Source organism: Sinohyriopsis cumingii, chromosome 9, assembly GCF_028554795.1.
Source record: "Sinohyriopsis cumingii isolate HCF-2022 chromosome 9, ASM2855479v2, whole genome shotgun sequence".
Lineage (NCBI taxonomy): Eukaryota > Metazoa > Mollusca > Bivalvia > Unionida > Unionidae > Sinohyriopsis > Sinohyriopsis cumingii.
In genome coordinates this window covers 105,322,086-105,345,535 of record NC_142969.1, presented here as the reverse complement: position 1 = coordinate 105,345,535, position 23,450 = coordinate 105,322,086, and the positions used below count along the sequence as shown (strand labels likewise).

General features: G+C 34.6%; 1 protein-coding gene across 1 annotated transcript; it reads left to right on the top strand.

Moving 5' to 3' along the window:
• The first annotated feature begins 1,951 nt into the window (after positions 1 to 1,951).
• Positions 1,952 to 22,330, top strand: LOC149792414 (heme transporter hrg1-A-like). The gene is made up of 3 exons (XM_089970981.1): positions 1,952 to 2,111; positions 13,209 to 13,376; positions 16,817 to 22,330. Exons 1-3 carry the CDS (start codon positions 1,973 to 1,975, stop codon positions 16,981 to 16,983), a joined length of 474 nt encoding a protein of 157 aa, XP_089827107.1. The 5' UTR covers positions 1,952 to 1,972; the 3' UTR covers positions 16,984 to 22,330.
• The last annotated feature ends 1,120 nt before the right edge of the window (positions 22,331 to 23,450 follow it).

Below are 23,450 nucleotides of genomic sequence, written 5' to 3'. Positions count from 1 at the left end.
CCGTATGTAAAAGACTGTTTATTTCATCTTCTTTTTAGTTCTTGCTTTGGTTTTAAGTTTCCGTTTTCTTTGGTCATTGTTATTAATGGAATTGGTGGTTCATCTGACATTTTCTTTGGTGTGTGTGTGTATTGATGTGGTGGTGGTGGTTTACGAGCGTCCATGCACCATATTATGTTGATATTGTATCCGAATACTAGCTAATATTCATCAGAGTAATACGTGACGACAGTCGGCGCCAGGTGTAGCTAAATAACTACCTTATATCGATTGAACTTTAGAGTTGCGTTTCGCTCTTTGCGTTTTTTATGGTGTTCTGGACCTTTCTACCCGCTCTCTTCTGATTTTGTTAGGTTTTCAGCCTGCAGAAGGAGTTCGGGTGTAAATTCAGTTTTACAAAACTATAATCTTTCGAACCATTCATTGCAGATATACTGATTCCACTGTAACAATTAACAAATTTTACAAGGCTATCATACAGCTAACTGATACAGACTTTCCAAGTGCTGGGCATTCTAGACATGCGTCGTGAAGTCAGGCGAGCACAGAAAAAAAGGCCGAATACATGGACTGTTTTTGAATAATTGTGTCTTTGTTTAGGACTAATTCGATGCTGCATCTGTAAAGGAGTTCAATTGTTCTTGACTCGGTGGCAAAGGAGTTGAACATGCAATCTCCGTCAATATCGGCTCTGAATGAATCGTCAGATAAAATAACCCCTTTCAGCTTATTAAGGGTCACCTTACTTATGCCATGTGTAGATAATGATTTTTTGTCCCTTGCTAACGAATTTTTTATTGATCCAATTTCTCTTGAAACAATTTAGGCGAATTAATGTAATTTCATTTTTTTGTATTCTTCAAAGTCCATATCCTTTCCAACTTTATATTTTTAGAATCGAAATATTTACTGAAACCGTAGTAAGAACATGTTGGGTCCTTTTCCCAGAAGGAAAGTCATATTCACGAAAAGGACCCCACCGGCTAAAAGAACCTTTAAACGCTCTTTATTAAAACGATATCTTAAATGCTGTGGAAAACGAGTTATTACGCATTATAATTTCACTTGTGATATACAAATATTGATTGCAACTGATAGTAAAATAGAGTCAACCCATTTCGCAGACGGGTAAGTCTTTAAGTGAAAAATAAACCATTCAATAAAAGGACCTTTTTGAATACTTTATATATAGAAAACATATATTAAATCCTATTTAGAATGAGTTACTGTACAATATAATTTAATTTGTGAAATAGAAGTATTAATTAAAACTGAAAATCAAAATATAGTCTCTCTCTCTCCCTCTCCCGCCCCCCCCCCCCCTTCTCACACACACACACACACACCCACACCCACACCCATGTGTATACACCAACAAGATACTTACGCTCCTCTTCTGGCAATCGTATACTCATTATTCCTACTATGAAAACAAAGTCATATGGACGGCGTTCTTTTGCATACCAGGGCCCAGCAACGTGGAATGAATTGCCCACCGAACTTAGACACAAAGACAAAGTGACCACATTCAAGAGTGCTCTTAAAACTCACTTATTTCGACTGCAAGAACAAACTTAAAGACCTAATAATGTTTCCTACCTTAAATATTTTTTTAATAATGTTTTCTAATTTCACGGTGTTGGTTTTTGTAATCATATCATTATATATGTTTTTTATGTTATAGGTGTTGTCTAATGTTGTAGAGCGCTTAGAGCTTCTAAAGATTAGGCGCTATACAAAGTCCTCATTATTATTATTATTATTATTATTATTATTATTGTTATATATGTGTGTGTGTGTGTGTGTGTGTGTGTGTGTTAATATCGCCATCGAATATAAGTTTCCTAACTTTTTGCAATATTTTTGTAACTTTTCACAATATTTGTGTAACTTTTAGTAACTTTTCACACTTTAGTCATACTGGAGTTATTCCCCGTGTTGTACTAGAAAACACGTCATAGGACTGTAAGAAATGTCTCCTCCAACAGACAGGCAGGTGGTAATCCGGATCGTATTCAGCATCATAGGCATTTTTATTGGAGTTTCTGTAGCCATTGTGTTTGCAGCTAGGTACCACAACTGGAATGTGTCTATCTGGGGACTTTTATCAGGTATATTTCTAATTCTTTTAAAGTAGAACATGGTTTACTTTCTCCGACAACACTCTTACCTTCATTTCGCAATAGGTTGGTGTAAAACAGGGGAGATAATGATGTGATGACTTTGTGTTAAAAATAAATTCAATAAAATTAAAAGGTATTTCTGAACAGAATCTGTCACATAAATGTCAGCTCTGATGTTCTAATAAAGTATTGATGAATGTGAAATCGAGAGAGCCATTAAATTGTGTTTCGCCACTATAACATATGTTACACTTTTTAACCTCACTTCGTGTGGCAGTGTCAAAATCCAGATTCGTATGACCGATTACATCAGGCTTAGCGGATTATTTTAATACCACATGCTTATAGTTCTTGGAATTTGGTTGCCTTTGTGGTTATTTGAGACTCAAAGTTAACCGCATAGCGATCAAATTTAATATAATTTTTTGCAATCCCTTCAACAACAACAAAAATGGTCAATTCTACATTTTTAATTGTCCCAAATTTTCATTCTTTTGACTGGGTTCGACAAGATATTTGCATACTAAAAACAAAAACCAAAAACAATGTACAACATATTTATTTCTTCATCGGCTTTGATTTTGTAGTATATCTTATTGGCAAGGTATCTTGTAACTATTTCTGCTCCAATATGGGGTGTTATCGTTCATTATTCCATCAGCAGGAATGGAAAGAAATTTACTGGAATTCAGACCTTACCTAACTTCTCAAGATTTCATTCAGGGGCACAGGAGCAGTTTTGAGATTGAGGTGGTGATGTACAGCGGGTTGGGATGGCTGGGTGTTTTTCACTCATGGGGGGGGGGGCTGTATTTTAGAGCATTCTGAGCATAATATAATTAAAACACTACGGTTCTTTATCTTATTTAGAACAATACATAAATCCATAAAAAGAACAATCTAAAAATTTAATTAAAACAATACATGATTTACATTAGCACTTTACTGTTGATTCAAAACTTCCCCAAATTGCCTGATGTGTTTCCTTAGTTTTCACAAAGTCACTATCCACATGTCTCAGTACAATGATGACCTGTTCACAATTAGACTGATCTGTTGTTTCATGCACCATGATGGTAGAGAAGCGATTGTTTGTTATTATATTCAGGGCAAATTCCTAATTCCATCACTAATAGCATCTCATTTTATATGCCTGGAGATGTAAACTTGTAAGTTTTCTTTTCCATCCACTTTAATATTGTATCATCTGTATTGCTGTCCAATTTTAGTATCTGAATAAAATTACTGTTATTTGGCCATGACCTTGCAGTGCCAGTCTTTGGTATGCAAGAAATCGAACATTACTCAGGATTGTGAGAAACGGCTGTCTGTTCTTCTTTTCTCTGAGTGTGCAGATAATAAGGTCTCTTTAATGTATTTCATTTGTTGTGGCAGCGTGATATCTCTCTACGGCTTCTGCGTGGCATTGTGAGTGCTGATATTTCTTGAACTTTGTAAAATTTTGCGTCTTTCCAGCTGCAGAAGCCTTTTGATATGAAGCATTTGTCTGCCCTGGTATTGTTGATCTTCCCTTCAACCAATGCCAATATGCATATGAAGTAAAATACCACTGACCAACTTCTCAGATTGGAAACAGACATCAAACTCGCTTTTAACGCACATAGGAAAACCGATCGCAACCTCATAGCGGTTTTTTTAGACCTAGAAAAAGCGTTTGACCTAGTATGGACCAATGGACTAATGGCCAAACTAAACCAATTTAGAATAACTGGATGCTTGTTCAACTGGATTGGCGATTTCCTCACAGGCTGGAAAATTACCACAAGAATAGGCAACACCCATTCGGAAGAATTTTCACTTGATAATGGAACACCGCAAGGCAGTGTAATAAGTCCGTTAGTATTTAACCTAATGGTAAACGACCTTGACCTCAATGCAGCCTCCACAAAAATAAACTTGTCACAATTTGCAGATGATAGTGGCATATGGAGGAATGGAAATCCTGCCAATAACACAGTAGTTAAAGAAATCCAGCAGAGCCTAGACAACATAGGGAGATGGGCGGACAAATGGGGTTTCAAAATATCTCATGAAAAAACTGTGGCAATCATATTCACCCCAAAACGAAATAACAACCTAGTCTATCCAAACTTCTATATACAAAATCAATTAATCAAATACGTAACAGTAGTAAAATTCCTAGGAATGTTCTTTCACAACCACCTCACATGGAAACGGCACATTGAACAACTCACCCAGAATTGTAACAAAGATTTCAGTTTACTCAGGAACATCACAGGGACTGACTGGGGATCCAACCAGGAAACCCTCCTCACGATATATAAAGCCTAATTAGATCAAAACTGGATTATGGTTGCCAAGCATATAACTCGGCTAAGCAACCTGTACTACAAAAACTTGACACTATCCAGAGAAAAGCCTTACTGTTATGCACAGGAACACTCCCCTCAACATCATTAGAAGAACTACAAACACTAACAGGAGAACTACCCTTAAAATTACGTTGGCAAAAACTGGTCCTCTGATACTCCATTCGATTAGATACCCACCCAAAAAACCATCCCACCAAAATGGCTATAAATAAGTGTAAAGTTGTCTTCAAACCCAAAATCATACCCATCACACCAAGTGGCATAGTAATCCTTGAACTAAGAGAAAAGATACCTCTACTAAAAAAACAGGTAACAGACAATACAGACCAGAACAGATCACCATGGTTACAAAAACCACCAAGGATTAACACTGAAGCTACCAAATTAGGCAATAAAGAACGACAAGAAAACTTACTAAAACCTGTACTGGTAAATGAAATCGACCAAAAATACCCGGACTATGTTAAAATATATACCGATGGATCAAAAACAAACAACCCACCAAGAACAGCAGCAGCAATAGTCATCCCTGAATTCAATATACAAACGGGATCCAGATTACCTAACTATTGCTCCATTTACACCACTGAATTCTGGGCTATACTTAAATCACTACAATGGATCAAAGACAACCAAATACCTAAAGCAGTCATTATAAGAGATTCCCTAAGCGTTATCAGATCGATCCAAAATCGCAATACACACTCTAGGGAACAATTCCTCAACAGAGCATGCCAATTAATTGACAATATCACCACAGCACATCAATTAGTCGAGCTCATGTGGATACCGTCGCACATTGGAATCTCTGGCAATGAAACAGCAGACAAAGTTGCAAAAACCAAACTAGGAGATCAAAACTCTATCAAGCTTAACTATAGCTCTACAGAAGCAATAAGCTTCGTACAAACATATATAGACCAAACATGGCAAGATTTTTGGAACTCCTCCACAAAAGGTAAAAAGCACCATGAAACCCAAAAAAACGTAGATAGGAACATACAGCTACCAAAGGGTACCTATTTAGAACAGAAAACCATAAACAGGATAATAACTGGAAAAACTAAACTAGCAAGCAGTTTTGGAAGGTTTATAGGACCCAAACCAGCAACCATTAACTGCTTTAACTGCCACACCACCGAAGATCTACACCACATATTCAATATATGCCCAAAATATCAACCCGCTCAGATAATATTTATTTATAAAACCAAAAAGAGATTGGATCACCACACACATACCCAGAGTTACTTATGGACTTTAAAAATAAACAATCAGCATATAAAAATATAAATCAATTCATAGACTCAGCAGGACTTAGGAACAAAATATAATTACTATCCCCACAAAACCAAAAGACCAAGTAACTAGCTAAATAAATTTAGAAGCCACCACATAAAAACCCATAACATATCATTCAATTTTATAAAAGTATTAATAAATAATTCACTTACGAAACACCTATAAAAAACTAAGGAAACCGCAAAATTGGATGTCCTAGATGTCCTTAACGAACCGAGTAATCAGCTAGGATTCCGGTCCTAGATGTCCTTAACGAACTGTGTAATCGGCTAGGATTCTGGTCTCTTGCTAAATAAAGTATAAATAACATTCAATCTCTAAAAACATTAATTAATAAATAACTTAAAGAGGTAATATCTAAAAACTTATAAATAACATAACATAGGAAGCATACCCTAAACACCTCGACTAGTAATAAGTAATACCATAATAACCTTGAAAATCTCTCTTCATACATGATTTCTACTAAGAACCTCTATAAACAGCATAGAACATCCCCCCTCCTTTTAGAACATTTTGAAGAAGAAAAAAAAAAAATCGAAAAATAAAAGAAAATCCCAAGAAACACCAGGCAAGTGCAACAAGAAACTAGCAATGTAAAGCAAGCAGGACCATTCCCGAGCTCTCCTTCCCACTAATGACAGCCAACCATTCAACTGTAGTGACCTTTATGGACCCACAGATTGAGGCCAAACTATCAGGGTTCCTTGAATCCATAAAAGCCTGGGGGAGGTGGCACCATCCCCTTCCCCAGGAACAACTAGCAGACTGCAGTGCAGTCAGAAAAAGTGGCACATGCACAATTGTGTGCACGCCACTATAATTAAACTCAACAACAACAAAAGCCAGGTCTTGAGACTGAAAGTATATAAAACACGACAAGTTATCAACAATAAACAATAGAGACCAAATGAATATCTCGTGTATGAAATAGTATTGTTTTGTTCAAGATGAAGGAAATGTTACACATGTAAACATTTGAGAGCTTGTAAGCACAGTTTCTTTTATTTTGTATTATTTATTTTACTTGGAGCTTGGAACCTATTTTAATAGATAAAAATTCATTGATTTTGTTGGATTGAACATGATCAGATACTTACCAGTTTAACAAAACGGTGATGTTTGACTCACCTTACTTATCATCCGTCAGTGTCATATACTCCTGTGCACTGTCAGTTATCAGGGGCCCCGAATGGCCAAGTGGTCTAAAGCGCTCTCCATTACGGATCACTGACATCTCACCTCTATCTGCGTGGGTTTGAGTCTCGGATTCAGCCAATGTGGGCATGTGCAAAAGCTTGCCAGTAGCTTCTTGTGGGTCTTTGGTTCTTTCCGGGGTTTTCCCGGATTCTTCCTCCACCATTAAGACTGGCTGCCATGTATAGCCTATCGTGTGCTGAAAAATGGCATTAAACCCTACAACAACAACTGCCAGTTATCCAATTAATGGCCATGCATTGTTTAACACATCCTGCATAGTCTGGCCAATTTCCATTATTGGCCGTCATCACCAAAGTGACAAATAACAAGCCATATTTAGGCACATTTGCTGTTTATTCATGCTTTGTAAATAGTGGATTTTTATCTTGCTGTCCCTGCCACCCCAGCTCTGGTGCTCCTGTAATTGATCGACAGAATGAAGTCTTTTCCTCATATCAGTTCTTATAGTAGCACAAAGTTTAGCACCATGTTTAAGACCATTCTCCAGGAATGCACAGTGCATTTCCATATCAGAAAATAGCATACACGCTAGCCCAGTATAGAAGACTGTTAAAAAGAGCTCTTATTTTATTTGGTTTTATTTTTCATTCTCATTTGGTTTTAAAATAACCTTTCCTAGTGGATTGTTAACAACTATAACTTGGGGATTTTTCTGCACATGCTGGTTGGTGTCATGAATAAATACTGTACTGCACAGGCCTTATGAGGTCCATGACTGTCTTGAAGCTTGTTTGATTAAATCCTGAATTTGTTAGTTCCGTTGACACACAAACCAGCTGAACCAGTTTGGAATATTGTTTGCATTAAGTGCAAAGCATCTTTTCTTTAGAGTCAATGAATTTAAGCCAGAAAGTTAGCAAAATAATTCTATTCAGAAAGAATCATCTGATTCGGCAACTCAATCTACTGTGTAATCATAACATAAATTTTGTAATTTAAATGCACAGAACGGTCCTTGATCATAAATGTTTCAATTTATACTCAATACAGCACACTGAAGTCGACTATCTGTAAAGAAGGCATCGCTGTCATTGAATCAGTTAATAAAGGAAATGGACAATGATGTTGATAAGTGCCTTTTATTAATTTCATTGCACTGATTGGATAGACTGAATACAAATGATTATCTGCTTATGATTATCAGGTTGTGGTGCTAATTTAATTAATCATACCAGATTTGTTTTGTTTGAAGTGTTTGGATCAGCTGATAATTTAGTAACCTAGGCACATACCCAGTCAAGCAGTAATTGATCTCAATTATCAGTGACCACATGCTGTATGTAGCATCACAGGATGTGAATGAATAAATGGAGGTTGATTCAAGCATTCAGTATGCCCAGAGGCCATGAATAGTCAGGTAAAGGTACATAAAATGATAGCCAGGTAAAGGTAGATAAAATGATAGCCAGGTAAAGGTAGATAAAGTGCTTAGAATATGAAAATTGACAATTGGCCAACTCGTCTTAAAGTTGGGGAAAAAAGCACTAGTCCTGGACTACTTCTATGGAAAAGTTTACTTGTCTGACTTTAAAAATGTATAATCTGTTACATTGGGCTCTTGGATTTGATCAGCCCTGATAACTGATTTCAACAACTTGCCTTGAAGCATTAATTTAGGGCCATCAACTTATCCTCTCACTGTTTATGATCTAGCCTAAGGTAAAAATGAATGCTATTTCTTTCCATTATTAAAGTTAGAAAACAGCGATATTTTTGCAGATTATAATGCAGGGGTGGACAAATCTTAACTATATGTGGTAGTTAAGTGGGCTACCCAAATGGGAATTATAGTAGCCCACAAGAAATATTGGTAGCCCTCAGTTTTCAATGGATAAACATTTTCATTTAGCATGCCATTAAAAACGTGTCGACACATAAACTTGTATTGTGGTTAGAGGTTTAGAAAAATAAAATGACAAACACTCAAAGTACCTAAAATGGATGATGTAATTCTGTTTCATTTCTTTTTTTCAGCATCCAGTTCTCAGATATCTGTAACTTTAACTCAACAATCATTTAAAACTGTTTTCCCTATGGTTACAAGAATTTACATATGCTAGAAACAATAGAAATCCAGTTTTTGTTTTTGCAAATAAATGAAAGAAACAGTGTAGCATTAAGTACAAATCAAATGAAAATAAAATGTCTTGATTTTAAAAAGGCCTAAATGGGTGTCTGTACCACAGTCATGCAGTTTATACTACATCTAGTTTGTAATAGTCAGTAACCCACATGGCATTGTGTGGCTCCCTTCTGATTTTAAAGTGAAAAGCCTGAAGGATATAAATAAATGCACAGGTTAGACCTTGACTCAGCTTTAAGTAAATTACCTTAAAAAACATGACAAAATTCAGGTAGGCCAAAACTCTACCTTCAGTTACAGTTAAAAACATTAACTTTTATATATAGTGTCCAGTATACAGTAAAAACTGTATATACTGTAGATATACAGTACACTCTAGGGCACATAACACTGAACCTTATAAAATGCATCCTTTATTTAACTGTGTTGTTGTATGTTTCTATTTTTTTTTTAAATTCTGACAACACATACCAGTATAAATCTTATAACATCAGAAACTGATAATCTCTCAGCTGATTTGAGGAAGAGGTAATAAAAGCAGAGGATTTAAAGATGTTATCTCAACAAAGTTTTCCTTTCTGCCTTATTTTTACTTGCTTAATATATCTTTGAGTTTTCTTTCGATTTTCCATTTCTCTGTTGATTTTGTTTAAGTTATTGAACAATTAATTGAAGAAGAAAGTCTGATTGGAACAAAAGCTTGTTATTTACATTAATGACTCTTTAGAGTCAATCTTTCCTTGTGGTGAAATACAGACTGTGATGTCAATTGCTCTTGATCTAAAGGTTCACCCACACAAAGTAGTTCAACATAAACCACAGTCTATTCTTCCCTATAAGTGTTTATAGTAAAAGTTTGGTAAACTAAATTTTCTCTGGTTTGAGGTCACCCATTTTTTTGTTGTTTTTGTTAACTTGTTACTTAATTTGGTCATCTGAGCATCACTGGCCTTGTACCCACACGAATTACATGTACTAGTCTGTTTGCGTTGATTAAAACTAATTTACAGTATGCAGGTTGTCACATTAGTGTTGGGAAACAAAAAAACAAAATAATTTGACATGTTTGACATGTTATGGGTTTGTTTATCACAATATGTCATCATTAGGGCGTTGCTTTAACCCATTTTATCCTACACTGTATAACTATGAAATGTCATGGCCTGACCACATACATGGTAAATGTTTTACACACTTACAGTAGTTAAGCCTGCAATGTATGAAAGGTCAGATTTAAATTTTAACTAAAACTGAAACCATTTTGTTCACAAGGGCATGCACCAGATGAAACTTATTTGTTTTGTTTGATAAATTGATGTTCATTGAGCCCTCATATAAAACTCCCATTTGATAAAGTAAATTCAACAAAACAAGTGAGGATAATTGCAGGATATGCTAAAAACAAGTTAGGATAATTGCAGGATATGCTAAAGCCAATAGCACGTCAAATATTAGTCAGTGCTATCAAAAGAATTTCTTCATTAAGAGTCCAGGACTCTAAATACCTAGAGCTTGAATGACCCCCCACCCCCATCCTTCAGCCATTTTGTAAAGTGCAAGTTAATGTGATCATATAAGTGTATTTGCTGATCTTTCCTAATGTTGTTGTTGTTGTTGTTCTAGGGTTTAACGCCATTTTTCAGCACAAGATAGGCTATACATGGCGGCCAGTATAACTGGTGGAGGAAGAACCCTGGAAAACCCACGAGAAGCTACTGGCAGGCTTTCCCACATACCCACGTTAGCCGAGCCTTGGACTCGAACCCACGCAGACAGAGGTGAGATGGCAGTGATCCGGAACTTTGAGCGCTTTAGACCACTCGGCCACTCGGGGCCCCTTCTTTCCTAATGTAGTGTTACCAGTGTATGTTCATTCACTATTGCTGCATAATTGTACTTTAGTTTTCTTAACAAAATTTCCCTGTGAAAATAAATTGCAATGCACTTTTACAATGGCGGTTTGACATCAAACCAGGTGAAGAAATGTGGATGTCATGTCTATTACATGGAGAATCAAGTTATGTTAGTGTACATTAGCATTCATTTTGTTGTGTGTATTCCTTGGGATACTTTTATAATGAGCTTTCAAGGATTCTCATTGAAAAAGAATGAAATAATATGAATAATCGCAATTTAAAGGTATGTACAGTATATTCAGATTTTGAAAAAAATGACACCTGAAATGGTATTCTTAATAGGATTTTGAAAGTTGCAGTCTAGGACTTCTGCCTTCTACCACCGTTTTTCTAAATACTGTACGTGTTAAATTGCATTTGTTCCAAACTTCGTAGAAAGATTTGAAAAATATGATGGAATCAGAGTGTGAAAATGTATTCTTTTCAAGTGACATCTCAGATTAAATGTGTTTGTAATTAGTCTTTTGAGCAAAATAATCATTAGGCACTAACAATAAATAAACAGGTGTCTTAATTTCATTGTCTGCTATGATCTAATCGATGTGATTAACGTCTCAATAGATTTATTTTTCTTGTGATGGTCATTATCAATAACGATGATCATAATAAAAATCTAATTATGAAGACATTTTCAAAAGTCCGCTAGTAGCCTGCTGTGTTGCCGTACCTTGACAAAGTCCATTCTGGTAGCCTGTTGTCTTGCCGTAACTCAACACAATCCAAACATTCTGGTAGCCTGTTGTGTTGCTGTACCTTGACACAGTCCATTCTGGTAGCCTGCTATTTTGCCGTAACTCAACACGGTTCAACTATTCTGGTAGCCTCAGGCAACAAGTTACCACAACATTTGTCCAACCCAAAGATCATAGAGGGCAATTGTTTATAAATGTAGCCATATGTCCATGGGGCCATAACTGCACAATATATTGCCAGAAAACACACAAAAAATCAGTTACATGAACTTAATCAAACGGTTCATAATGTAAACCCTCATAAAATTTGGTTTTATTTCATGACGTCTTTCAAATCAGAGCTGACAGTTAGAAGCATGGGGGGGGGTGTTTATGTAGCTAAGCAAAGAAACTTTCAAAATGCAGTTACTCAGTTGAAAGGCCAAGTTCTGAAGTCAGACAGGAGAAATAACACCATTATATTTGGCTAGAAAATGGTGAAGTTGAACTTGACTAAGGCCTTCTTAATGTAAGGCCTCATAGGGCCTTCTTAATGTAAGGCCTCAAACTTTATTTCAGTCCATAAAGTCTTTTAAAAGTATTAGAGCAGACATGAAATTGATGGTAATGTTCTGTGACAGATATGGCCATAACTCAGTTATATTTTACAGGGCAGAGTAAATCAGACTTGTCCTGGGTCTTCTCAGTGTGAATTTAATACCTTTGGCTGTGATCCATTTAGTCTTTATATCTAGAGTGCCTTTCTGCACATTGTAACTGGACTAAAGGAGGAAGGAGCCATGATGTCTCAGTGGTTAGTGTACCAGACTGGTGACAAAAACAGTGCATGTTTAGAATCCAACGATCAGGTCAACCTGGGTTGACTACCATAGTGTCTATGGGCAGGGCATATTACTTCAGTTGCCTCATCACTGCATGTGTTACTATTCCATAAAAAAGTTTTTCAAAAGTCAGTGGGTATAAAGACTATATGAGATGGGTCGATTTGTGTTGTGAAATAACATTATATACTGTCTCCAGGGATTAGAGTATAACACACATTTTAAATTTTAATATGTAAATGAATTAACAAAGTTTAGGTGATTGGTTAGCAAATGAGTAAACTAGATATTGGTATTTAATAATAGGTCCTACAACATTTTGATTCACTAGCTGTATCAGCCATTTCTGTTGTCTTCTGACCACTCCAGTGGCCTAAGTGGTTAGAACATCGGCCTTGGATACAGGAGGTCGCGGGTTTAAACCCCAGCCAAGTCATACCAAAGACTTTTAAAAATGGTACTGCCAGCTGCCTCGCTTGGTGCTCAGCATTAAGAGGTTAGTGTTTTGACTGGTCAGCCTGGTGTCAGGATATTGGGTGGGACATACTGCTGTGTGTCTCTGGCATGATGCCCCAGTGCTAGATATCACTATAAATCGCACACTGAAGACATTATAGCAGTATGACTGAATCTTTTAAAAATCTAGGTTAAAATCTAAATCACATACACACACTGTTGTCTTCTTATATTTTATAGGGCTAGCAGCTGCAGCAACCTTGTATGTTCATGTATGCTACAAGAAGAAGAAATGGGAGACAGATCCATATCAACTGAAGGGTTACATGCTAGCAGGATGTTTTGTACAACTGATTGGGGTCTGTGGCTTTGCAGTCTACCTTACTCTTGCAATAACACAGAAACAAGGTGGGTATCAAATGTTTACTTCATTGATGGAAAAAAGTGCATCTCTTATTTACCTAGGTTTACCTCAATGACATACAACTCGGCTCCTTTTTATCCCCCTTTTCAATGCATCTTTCTCTACCACTCTCTTACATATGGATCAGACTACTGTGAAATTGTTTAATTTTGTGATTTGGTAAAAAAATGACATTTTTGTGTGTAGTAACCTTAATTATTTGGGGATGGTGTCCAGTATTTTCCATGGAAGGATCTTTGTTTGCTGGGTATTTAAATTAGTGGTTAGTAAGGTCAGTTAGAATTGGTCCATGAAAGATATGAAAATTGTGTCCATGAAATCTTTGAAAATTGGTCCCTGAAATCTGTGAAAATTGGTCCATAAACTAAGAAAGTTGATCCCTGAAATCTGTGAAAATTGGTCTATAAGCTATGAAAGTTGGTCCCTGAAATCTGTGAAAATTGGTCCCTGAAATCTGTGAAAATTGGTCCATAAACTACGAAAGTTGGTCCATGAAATCTGTGAAAATTGGTCCATAAACTATGAAAGTTGGTCCATGAAATCTATAAAAATTGGTCCACAAATTTATAAAAATCTGAAAATTGCTCCATGATATCTTGAAAACTTGGTCTTCAAATTGTATAAAAATTGGTCCACAAGGACTGTGATAATGGGTACCTATGAAGGATAATGAAATTACTCTTCTTGTAATTTTTCCTTCTTTCTTTTATCCTGGTGTCGAACATTGGCATTACTCATGTTTAAAACAAAATCTCTTTTTCACTTTCTCATTCTTTGGATGGCAGGGCAATAGATATCTTGAGCAGCAAATTTCATCAGTACATATATCTACTTCATTTCGCTTGTCTGATTAAATGTGTCTACAATCTACTTGATTATCTATTGTGTAGCAGTACAGATTATGACAAATACTGCCCCACTGATGTTATGCATATGATGTATACATTTTCTGTATATTTTCTCTCAATTATGAAGTTTTAATAAGAAAATGGGAGTCTGAAAACTTTTAATCTGTCAAAGTAAATGAATTCTGTAAATATAACATGTTATTTATCCATTTTTTGTTTATATTTACAAATAATTTTACATGTTCAGTATGGACAGATATATGGAGTGTTTTCTTCAAAGTTTTAATCGAGTTCCCATATTTTCTCAGGGTGAAACAGTTAATTCGTGTATCAATTCATCAGTAATTATGCCATTTTGATACAGTGAAACAAAAGGCAGAGAATCAATTCAAAACCATATTTATGTTATTAAAGGTACTTTTAATCTTAAGTGACACGAATAATCATTTGCCATTATTTTTTTATGTATGTTCATATATATTGTAAATTGTGTATTGTGATACTTATTGATAAGTGGCATAGGTGTATGGTTTGACATCTGTTTTCTTGTTTACTTTTGAGTCATCTCATGTGACATGATAGAAAATATAACCCTATCCAGTGTTTAAATGTATGGTGTACATGTTGTGTATGTGTAGAAATGTACATGTTGTATATGTCTAGAAATGTGCATGAAATGTACATGTTGTGTATCTTTAGAAATGTACATGTTGTGTATGTCTAGAAATGTACATGTTGTGTATGTGTAGAAATGTACATGAAATGTACATGTTGTGTATGTGTGGAAATGTACATGTTGTGTATGTCTAGAAATGTATGTTGTGTATGTCTAGAAATGTACATGAAATGTACATGTTGTGTATCTTTATTAATGTACAGGTTGTGTATCTTTGGAAATGTACATGTTGTGTATGTGTAGAATGTACATGTTGTGTATGTCTAGAAATGTACATGTTGTGTATGTCTAGAAATGTACATGAAATGCTTTTAAGGTTACACATATGATGTCAGTCTGCTATCAAAGAAGGCCGATGTTACTAAAATTAGAACAGCCTTTAATAACTTCTAAAAATCACGAAGTAGAATTTGACCAAGACAGAAAACACCAAGCGTCAAGGCCTGTTACATTTATACAGATGATGCATCAAATATGGCCACATTACCATAATGTTTAGCAGATACAACCATACTGTTGACAAATCTAATATACATTTTTTTCCCCACATCCCAAGGTGTGGCATGTACATTTTAAGAAAATTCAGTTACCAGCAATTTATTGATTTTAAAACAATCTCCTGAGATTGATTCGTTTGCATCAAAAAGATTAGTATTATTTAGATTTGGCACATACGACTTTTTGCTTGTATCATTGGAGCTTTAAATATGCAGAGCTTCTGGGACACGTGAGATATTTGAAATGCTCAGATGTGAAATCGAGCCAGGAGATAAGATTAAATTAAGGTATAGCAAAAAAAGTTCAGATGTATATTGTGTGCTTTTTATGATATTGAATAATTTTCGAATACTCTTTCACAGATGTAATGAATTTTGATCATCAGATGTTCATCAGTAAAATGGACAAGACTTGGGTATTGTTTTGTTTTACAGGATGTGGTGGCACCTAACGTGTAATAAATGAATTGGTTCAGGTTTTTGAAAGTCGTAAAAGTCAGATAAAATAATATGTCATAGTGATGTTTGTAGATAAGACATTGTATGATGCAGAGCTGTTCTTTAATCAATTTATCTGTTTATTTATTTACTTATATTTAAGTTTAAATAGTTGTTTGCTAAAGGTTAGGTAACATTGGCATTTCTTTTCATGATGTTTTGTTCAAATGAGTCTTTTAGTAATAAACTAGACATGCATCAGCTAAATGTTTGCAAAGTAAAACAGGGTTTTTATGTCTTATCTTTTTTGAGGGTGCAATTTTTCTTTGATACTAGATTGATTGCATGTCCTAGATAGGAATAAAAAAAGTATTAAAAAATTACGAGCGAGTTTAAAGGAAAGTTTAAAGATAAAAATACCCCCCAAAAAAGAATACAAAAAAACTTTCTGGGTGCCACCGCAAATTTTCAACTTGTGACCTCTTGTTTGGCAAGCAATACACACAGAAAGAAAGACAAATGTGGGTGTTTATATGCAAGATTGTTAGACTGAAATCAGTTTGTGATGTTTATTATAAAGTGAGTGACAATTAGAGAACCAGTCTGTGAAACAGCAAATTGTGGATTGATTGCCAGGGTAAACCTCACAGAGACTTGAATGTTGACAAGTCATTCTAAATGAAGCATCTAAAAGTAGTGAAAGAATAGAAAATGTTAACCTATGCATCTGAGTCATCATATGTACTCGCTTCACAAAGTCAATCCAACAGCAAACAACAGACCCTGGTCTGCTGGTGCATTATGCAACGGCAGATCTGGATCTACCAGGTATGCAGTTTACAGCTGGGCTTGACTTATAAATGAGTATATACAGAATGTCTTGTTTATGATTCAAATATAACCATATATAAATAAAATTATTATAGAAAACGGTAGATATTTTACGTTGATTTGTATCATTTCAGGTTTAATCATTGAAGGTCAAGGATACTATCTAACATGTGTCTGGTGTTTCATGACTTGGAAATGGGGATTTTTCCTCTTCTACTTTTCACGCATTTACCGCAGGCTTTACTGTGATATATACACCATACTGCCGAAGGATAATGATGACAACACATACACTGATTAAGCCCCATCAAGCATTTAATAGAAAATATCATTGACAGCAAACTAGGAAAATTCCTTGTCCTTCAACCTTGCACTAGTTTTTGAAAGTATAAAATATAAAAAGCTTTCAAAAGAATTTGTATTGAATAAAATGCAACTAGTGCATGATTTTAAGACTTTTCAGAATATGAGATTTAGATTTGGTGGCAAGACTTTTCAACACTACTTAAAAAAAAAAATTTCTGTTTATATATATATATATATATATATATATATATATATATATATATATATATATATATATATATATATATTCTCTTATTCATATGATGGTATCTTGGAATTAATATATTTAATTATGTTTCATTCCATTTTCATTTTTATACACCTGCCATGAAATAAAGCACATTATGGGGATGATCTCCACATGTCTGTTAACAGTTTTGTTTCTGTATGCTGTCTTCCATAGGATTTTAAACTGAAGGGTCATTGATTCTTGGGCTGAAATTTCCAAGAGTTGAATTTTGAAGACTAAGGTTTCACACTTAAGAGTCGTGAGAAAAACATGAGAAAGAAAAAACTAATTATTTACTTTTATTATCAAACATAGAAAGCATCAAAGAGCCTTGTTTAACACAAAAAGCACTAACACAAAACAACACAATTATAAAAAAAAATATAAAGAGGAGAACACAAGGAAAATTTAACAATAGATATTACATTGCACTCATTTGTAGAGTTTGTACTCCTCATTGTGGCAAATGGATTTTTCAATTGTGCATCTTTGAACCATGTGCAAAATCAATTGTTTGTCCATCATTATTCATTGATGTTTCAATCAAGGTGACTTTCTTCCTTGTGTCCCTGAAACATGAAATAATTCACTCATATGTAAGTCAATACATTGATAATTTTGATGTTTTTATATATAAATTGATTCTTTAGGTAGATTTGGGATTCAAAACCATGTGTACCTTATAATAATTACCTTTAGTATTCATTGGCCATGAATAATTATTTGTCCTTTACTTCATTATTCTTTTTCTGTCACTGTGTCATAGGTTGTGTATTTCAGTACATAATCTATCTGTGGTATAGGCAGATTGTTTCAACCCTGGTGGCTTGGGTAAATATAGAAACCTTTAGAAGATTCAGGAGTCTAAAGTCTAATTAAAGCAAAAATTTCTGTATAGCAAGTTTAATTCAAAAGTGCATACCTTGACCAAAGAGCCTGGTCAGTGATTGTCATTGGTCAGTAATCTCCAGAGTCAAACATACCATTGTATCTAGTACTACCACTGAGGTGTACCAAATAAGGGTTCATACATAATGTGTCTCGCACTGTATGTTAACAGTCTGCTCATCTTCTGATATATACACGTTTACTTATATATTCATATATGTATACTTATATGTTCATGTAACTTGTCAACGTATATATTTAATTTGATTGCTGTATATTCATGTTGCTTTTTTTTGTTTATAGTTTTGATACACTTTATTGAAAGATTGGCATTACAGTAAGCATGTTACCATTGTTTTGGTAAGAGCTCTTACCCGTTTTCTGGTCAAAGCAATATTTTTCAAACAGTTTATTTTTGTGAGTTCTGATAACTACTTACTTTGCAATGGTATACTTCAAACTTTGTTCATTTGTAACAAGTGCCATTTAAGTCAGTATAACATTTGTATGACTAAGTGCCTATAATCAAATACATGTATAGATCAAAATTGTACAACCTTAAAATAATATATTTTATGTGTGACTGTTTTTTTTACACATTGTTTTCTTACTTTGTAGACATTTAGTTTTGTCTTCCTATGAAGATGATTATATTGTTCAACCATGATACTTTTTCTTTTTTTTTAAATTTGCTTAACAGAGGTGACACGTGTAAAAGGTTTGACTGTAGCTGAAACAAAATGCAATATATTTCAATGTCTAATTTGACTCTTTGGTTTTGGATGGGGACATAATCAGTATATTGGTATGCATTTGTCTACATTGTTGGGGAAAGGTTCTGGAATGATCTGGGGAAACCCCTAATTGTCTTGTAGGATATCATACATCAGGCAAGATTTTTAAAAAGAAATATTTGTAAAGCAATTATGTTTACTAACATCGGATGGCATTTGCATATATTCTACTAGTGTATTTTACTGTATGCATTTTTGTAATGGTGTCTATAAAATTCATGATTCTTTATTTGTACACGATAAATCAGTTTTGTCCATAATGTATCAAATATACTTTAAAATACTCAAAATGTAAACTGCAATGTTTCAAAAACATATATACTTGTGATATTACAGCAGAATACTAAAGCACATATTGTATTGTACAACAAAATTATTCAAACTGATATTTACATAGCAAATATTTTTGTCGTCCATTTGTAGAAATTGTAAAGATTTTTCTTCAATTTTGTGAGAAAGTTTTCATATGTATATTCTATATTTCAAATTGATTAACATGAGTAAGTAAGTTGAACAGTAATTTTCAAACTTTACATTTTAAAAATATTTATTATTTAATTTATTGCTTATATATATGCATGAATATATACCAATGGAATATCTACCTATGTTGTACAGTTTGACCTGTGCAGTCAGCAGACCAGTGAAATATTCTCTGACTGTACAGTTTGATCTGTGCAGTCATTGGACCAATGGAATAACCTCTGGGTATACAGCTTGATCTGTGCATGGTCAGTGGACCATTGGAATGTCCTGAGTGTACAGTTTGATCTATGTGGTCAGTGGACCATTGGAATGTTCTCTGACTGTACAGTTTGATCTGTGCATTCATTGGACCACTGGAGTGTTCTTTGAGTGTACAGTTTGATCTGTGCCTGGTCAGTAGACCAATGTAATATCCTGAGTGTACAGTTTGAATATGCGGTCAGTGGACCATTGGAATATTCTCTGATTGTACAGTTTGATCTGTGCGGTCAGTGGACCAATGGAATGTTCTCTAAGTATATAGTTTCATCTGTGCCTGGTCAGTGGACCAATGTAATATCCAGAGTGTACAGTTTGATCAGTGCGGTCAGTGGACCATTGGAATGTTCTCTAATTGTACAGTTTGATCTGTGCGGTCAGTGGACCAGTGATATATTCTCTGGATATACAGTTTAATACGTGCAGTCAGATCTGTGTATCAGTACTCCTTGGGGGACTACACATAAGTGGTCTTTATTTACATGTATAGGTATATATCCCCCTTAATATTCATTCACGGGGATTTTAAAGAAATGGACATGGATCTATTGTAGTACATTTATCGATATTTAGATACAAAGAGAGGACGGGTAACAACAACAAGTATCACTTTTTTAAAATGCAAAGACTCCAGTAAAAAAAGCAGCAAAACTATCATATATATTCATTTGGTAGACAAGTGCAAATGAATTTTGTCAGTAATAATGTTTTTAAAAAAAATTATTGGTACTATGCACAGCTTCTTGTTGTTTTCTTTCAACTTGTATTATACATTTTATTCATTAATTCAAGGGTAATGGTCTAATATTGGTGTTGTGTGTCTTTGCTCTTAAAATAAGTAACAGAAAAGAGTGTAAAGCAACAAGCTTTGTAAAATTCAACAAGTAATTTATTTCACTAGAAAACAAAATGAAAATGAAAAAGAAGAACTTATTGTGAATAAAATCCGAAAAAAATCCTTGAATTACAGACACAAGTCCTAATAATTTAAAGCCCTGAATAAAATTCAATAGAAGTCTAAATCAAATCCAAAACTGAAGGTGATAATGTGTCTGTGGTAGCTTGTAGAGTGTTGATATGCCACATCTTTTATTGAATCACAGTATAATAATTCCAGGTTTGAATTCACTATAAGTTCCAGTGACTGTCTCTATTCAATATTTTTATCAGAGCACTTTTGTATTTCCAGAGAAAATAATCACTTGAATCCATAAATTTGAAGAAAATAGATTTGAGCACAAAATAATACTGGACACTATATATAATACAACTTGTTTATGCTAGAACTTAAAGCACACATGAAATATCCTGTTACAAGATTATATAGTTCTCTACTTGACCTCAGGTCACAATTAACATTTTCTATAAAAAAGAATATTACCTAATGGAAAATAACCTAGAATGATCCTGATGTTTACAGAATACAAATGTTAGTTATTATTAGAAACCAGAACCTGGACTATGTCAAAATACACTAAGGAAATTCCAAAACATAGACCAAGACCCAAATAAACATATTTACTTCTATTAATAATAATTCTGATTTTAAACTCATCACATAGAGAACTTTAGCTCTGTATTAGTTGTTTACAGATTAAAATAATAAAGCCCATTCAGGTCAAGCAGAAAATGAACTCAATTTTGGACAAGGTCAAGTCCAATATACAATGTTACATTACAATAGCATGTAATGAAATACATTTTTTTGTAAGAAAAACCTAACAGTGCAATGCAAATACATAACATTGGTCATGAGGTCCATAGTAGTACCATGTAATATCAGGAAATGAATTGTAATGTTGGACATGGGGGTCCATAGTAAGACCAGGTAATATCAGGAAATGAATTGTAATGTTGGACATGGGGGTCCACAGTAGTACCATGTAATATCAGAAAATGAATTATAATGTTGGACATGGGGGTCCATAGTAAGACCAGGTAATATCAGGAAATGAATTGTAATGTTGGACATGGGGGTCCATAGTAAGACCAGGTAATATCAGGAAATGAATTGTAATGTTGGACATGGGGGTCCATAGTAAGACCAGGTAATATCAGGAAATGAATTGTAATGTTGGACATGGGGGTCCATAGTAAGACCATGTTATATCAGGAAATGAATTGTAATGTTGGTCGTCGGTTCTATAGTAGTACATATACTATGATGTATCGGGAAATGTATTATAATGTATAATAGTGCTGCCCATTATTGTATCATGTTTTTGCTTCATTGTTTACAAAGAGTATATAATATTTTATTATCAGGCACAGCCTTGGCTGCTTGTGTATTGCTCATATATGAAAGATTTTGCTTACATGGTATGTAATATTTTTCGAAAGGAGTAACATTCTTCTTATTCATTAAAATCAGCTCTTGCAGACCATGACAAGGAAAATGGCAACATACCATTTGCCGCCAAATTGATTCATGCAGTTTGATAACTTAGAAAATAGAATGCAATTTACGATAAATAAAATCGTGGACACATTTGAAATTGTGTCCCTATCCTAACATGTAAAATTCTGATTTGTTTGTTATTATTATGTAGGTCCAATAGCAATAATAGGCTTGCTCCGACATGGTATTACCGGTAATATAGAAATTCTTGTTTTTATTGTTTTATTTTCACAATAAAGACTAAAGCTGTTGTTATCTTCTCTACTCGAGTTTTTGTTATGGTTGTTTTCATCGTTTCCACAGCTTGAAATTTTTTCATTAAAACTTAGTTAATATGTCTGCATGTTGTGTGACGTCTGTACATGCATAATGTTCCCATCCCCTAATCAACCGACGCACTGTCAGTAATTAAAGTTTAAAAAGAAACCAGATTTGTGTTCATAAAACATGCATTACCCACACATGCACAGATAAAAATAAAATCTACAAGTTCAAATACGAGTTTGACCAATTTGTTATAATGCACGGGTCATCTGAATATGACTACAAAGATGTATACAAAATATCATTTATCTATGTGAAGTGGTGTTTGCTAAATTGTGCTAAGAATGTGCTAGTAAAAACGTTGAAACGGTGTGTAATTAAAAAGATACTTTACAAATTTTTGTAAAGGCCTGAAAATTGGCACACGAATACAAAATGTTTTTTCTACATTCTGTGGGTGTACAATCATGCGAAGACTTTATCTTTTGTAAAGAAAAAAAGTCCAAAACGTATTTTAAAACATGTTGTTGTTGTTGTGGGGTTTAATGCCATTTTTCAGCACATGATAGGCTATACATGGCAGCCAGTATTAATGGTGGAGGAAGAATCCGGGAAAACCCCGGAAAGAACCACCGACCCACGAGAAGCTACTGGCAAGCTTTCTCACGTACCCACATTGGCTGAATCCGAGACTCGAACCGCCGCAGACAGAGGTGAGATGGCAGTGATTCGTAATGAAGAGCGCTTTAGACCACTCGGCCACTCGGGGCCCCTTTAAAACATGTAAAAATTGCATGGATGTCTAGAAAATCTAATCTATTAACTTGCATATGAATGCAAGTTTAGTGTGGTGGGGGTTAACATACATCAGCACCTTTTAGGCTATACATAGCAGCAAGTTTATTTGGTGGAGGAAGAAACTAGGAATGCCATGGGAAGAAACACCGACCCACATGAAGCTATTTGCAAGCTTGCTCACATACACATGTTGGTCAACGCCATAGACTACTCGACCCTCCCCTATATGAATACCAATATGCCTACTATTGTGTTTGTCTACCTTTATTAGTGAAAATAGAGGACATCCATAAAGAACGTACACAAAC

Excerpts from the sequence above, each read along its gene's own strand:
- LOC149792414 (XM_089970981.1), top strand. The coding sequence starts at position 1,973 with ATGTCTCCTCCAACAGACAGGCAGGTGGTAATCCGGATCGTATTCAGC. Across the intron at positions 2,112-13,208 it reads TATCTGGGGACTTTTATCAG|GGCTAGCAGCTGCAGCAACC; the intron begins GTATATTTCTAA and ends TATATTTTATAG. Across the intron at positions 13,377-16,816 it reads TGCAATAACACAGAAACAAG|GTTTAATCATTGAAGGTCAA; the intron begins GTGGGTATCAAA and ends GTATCATTTCAG.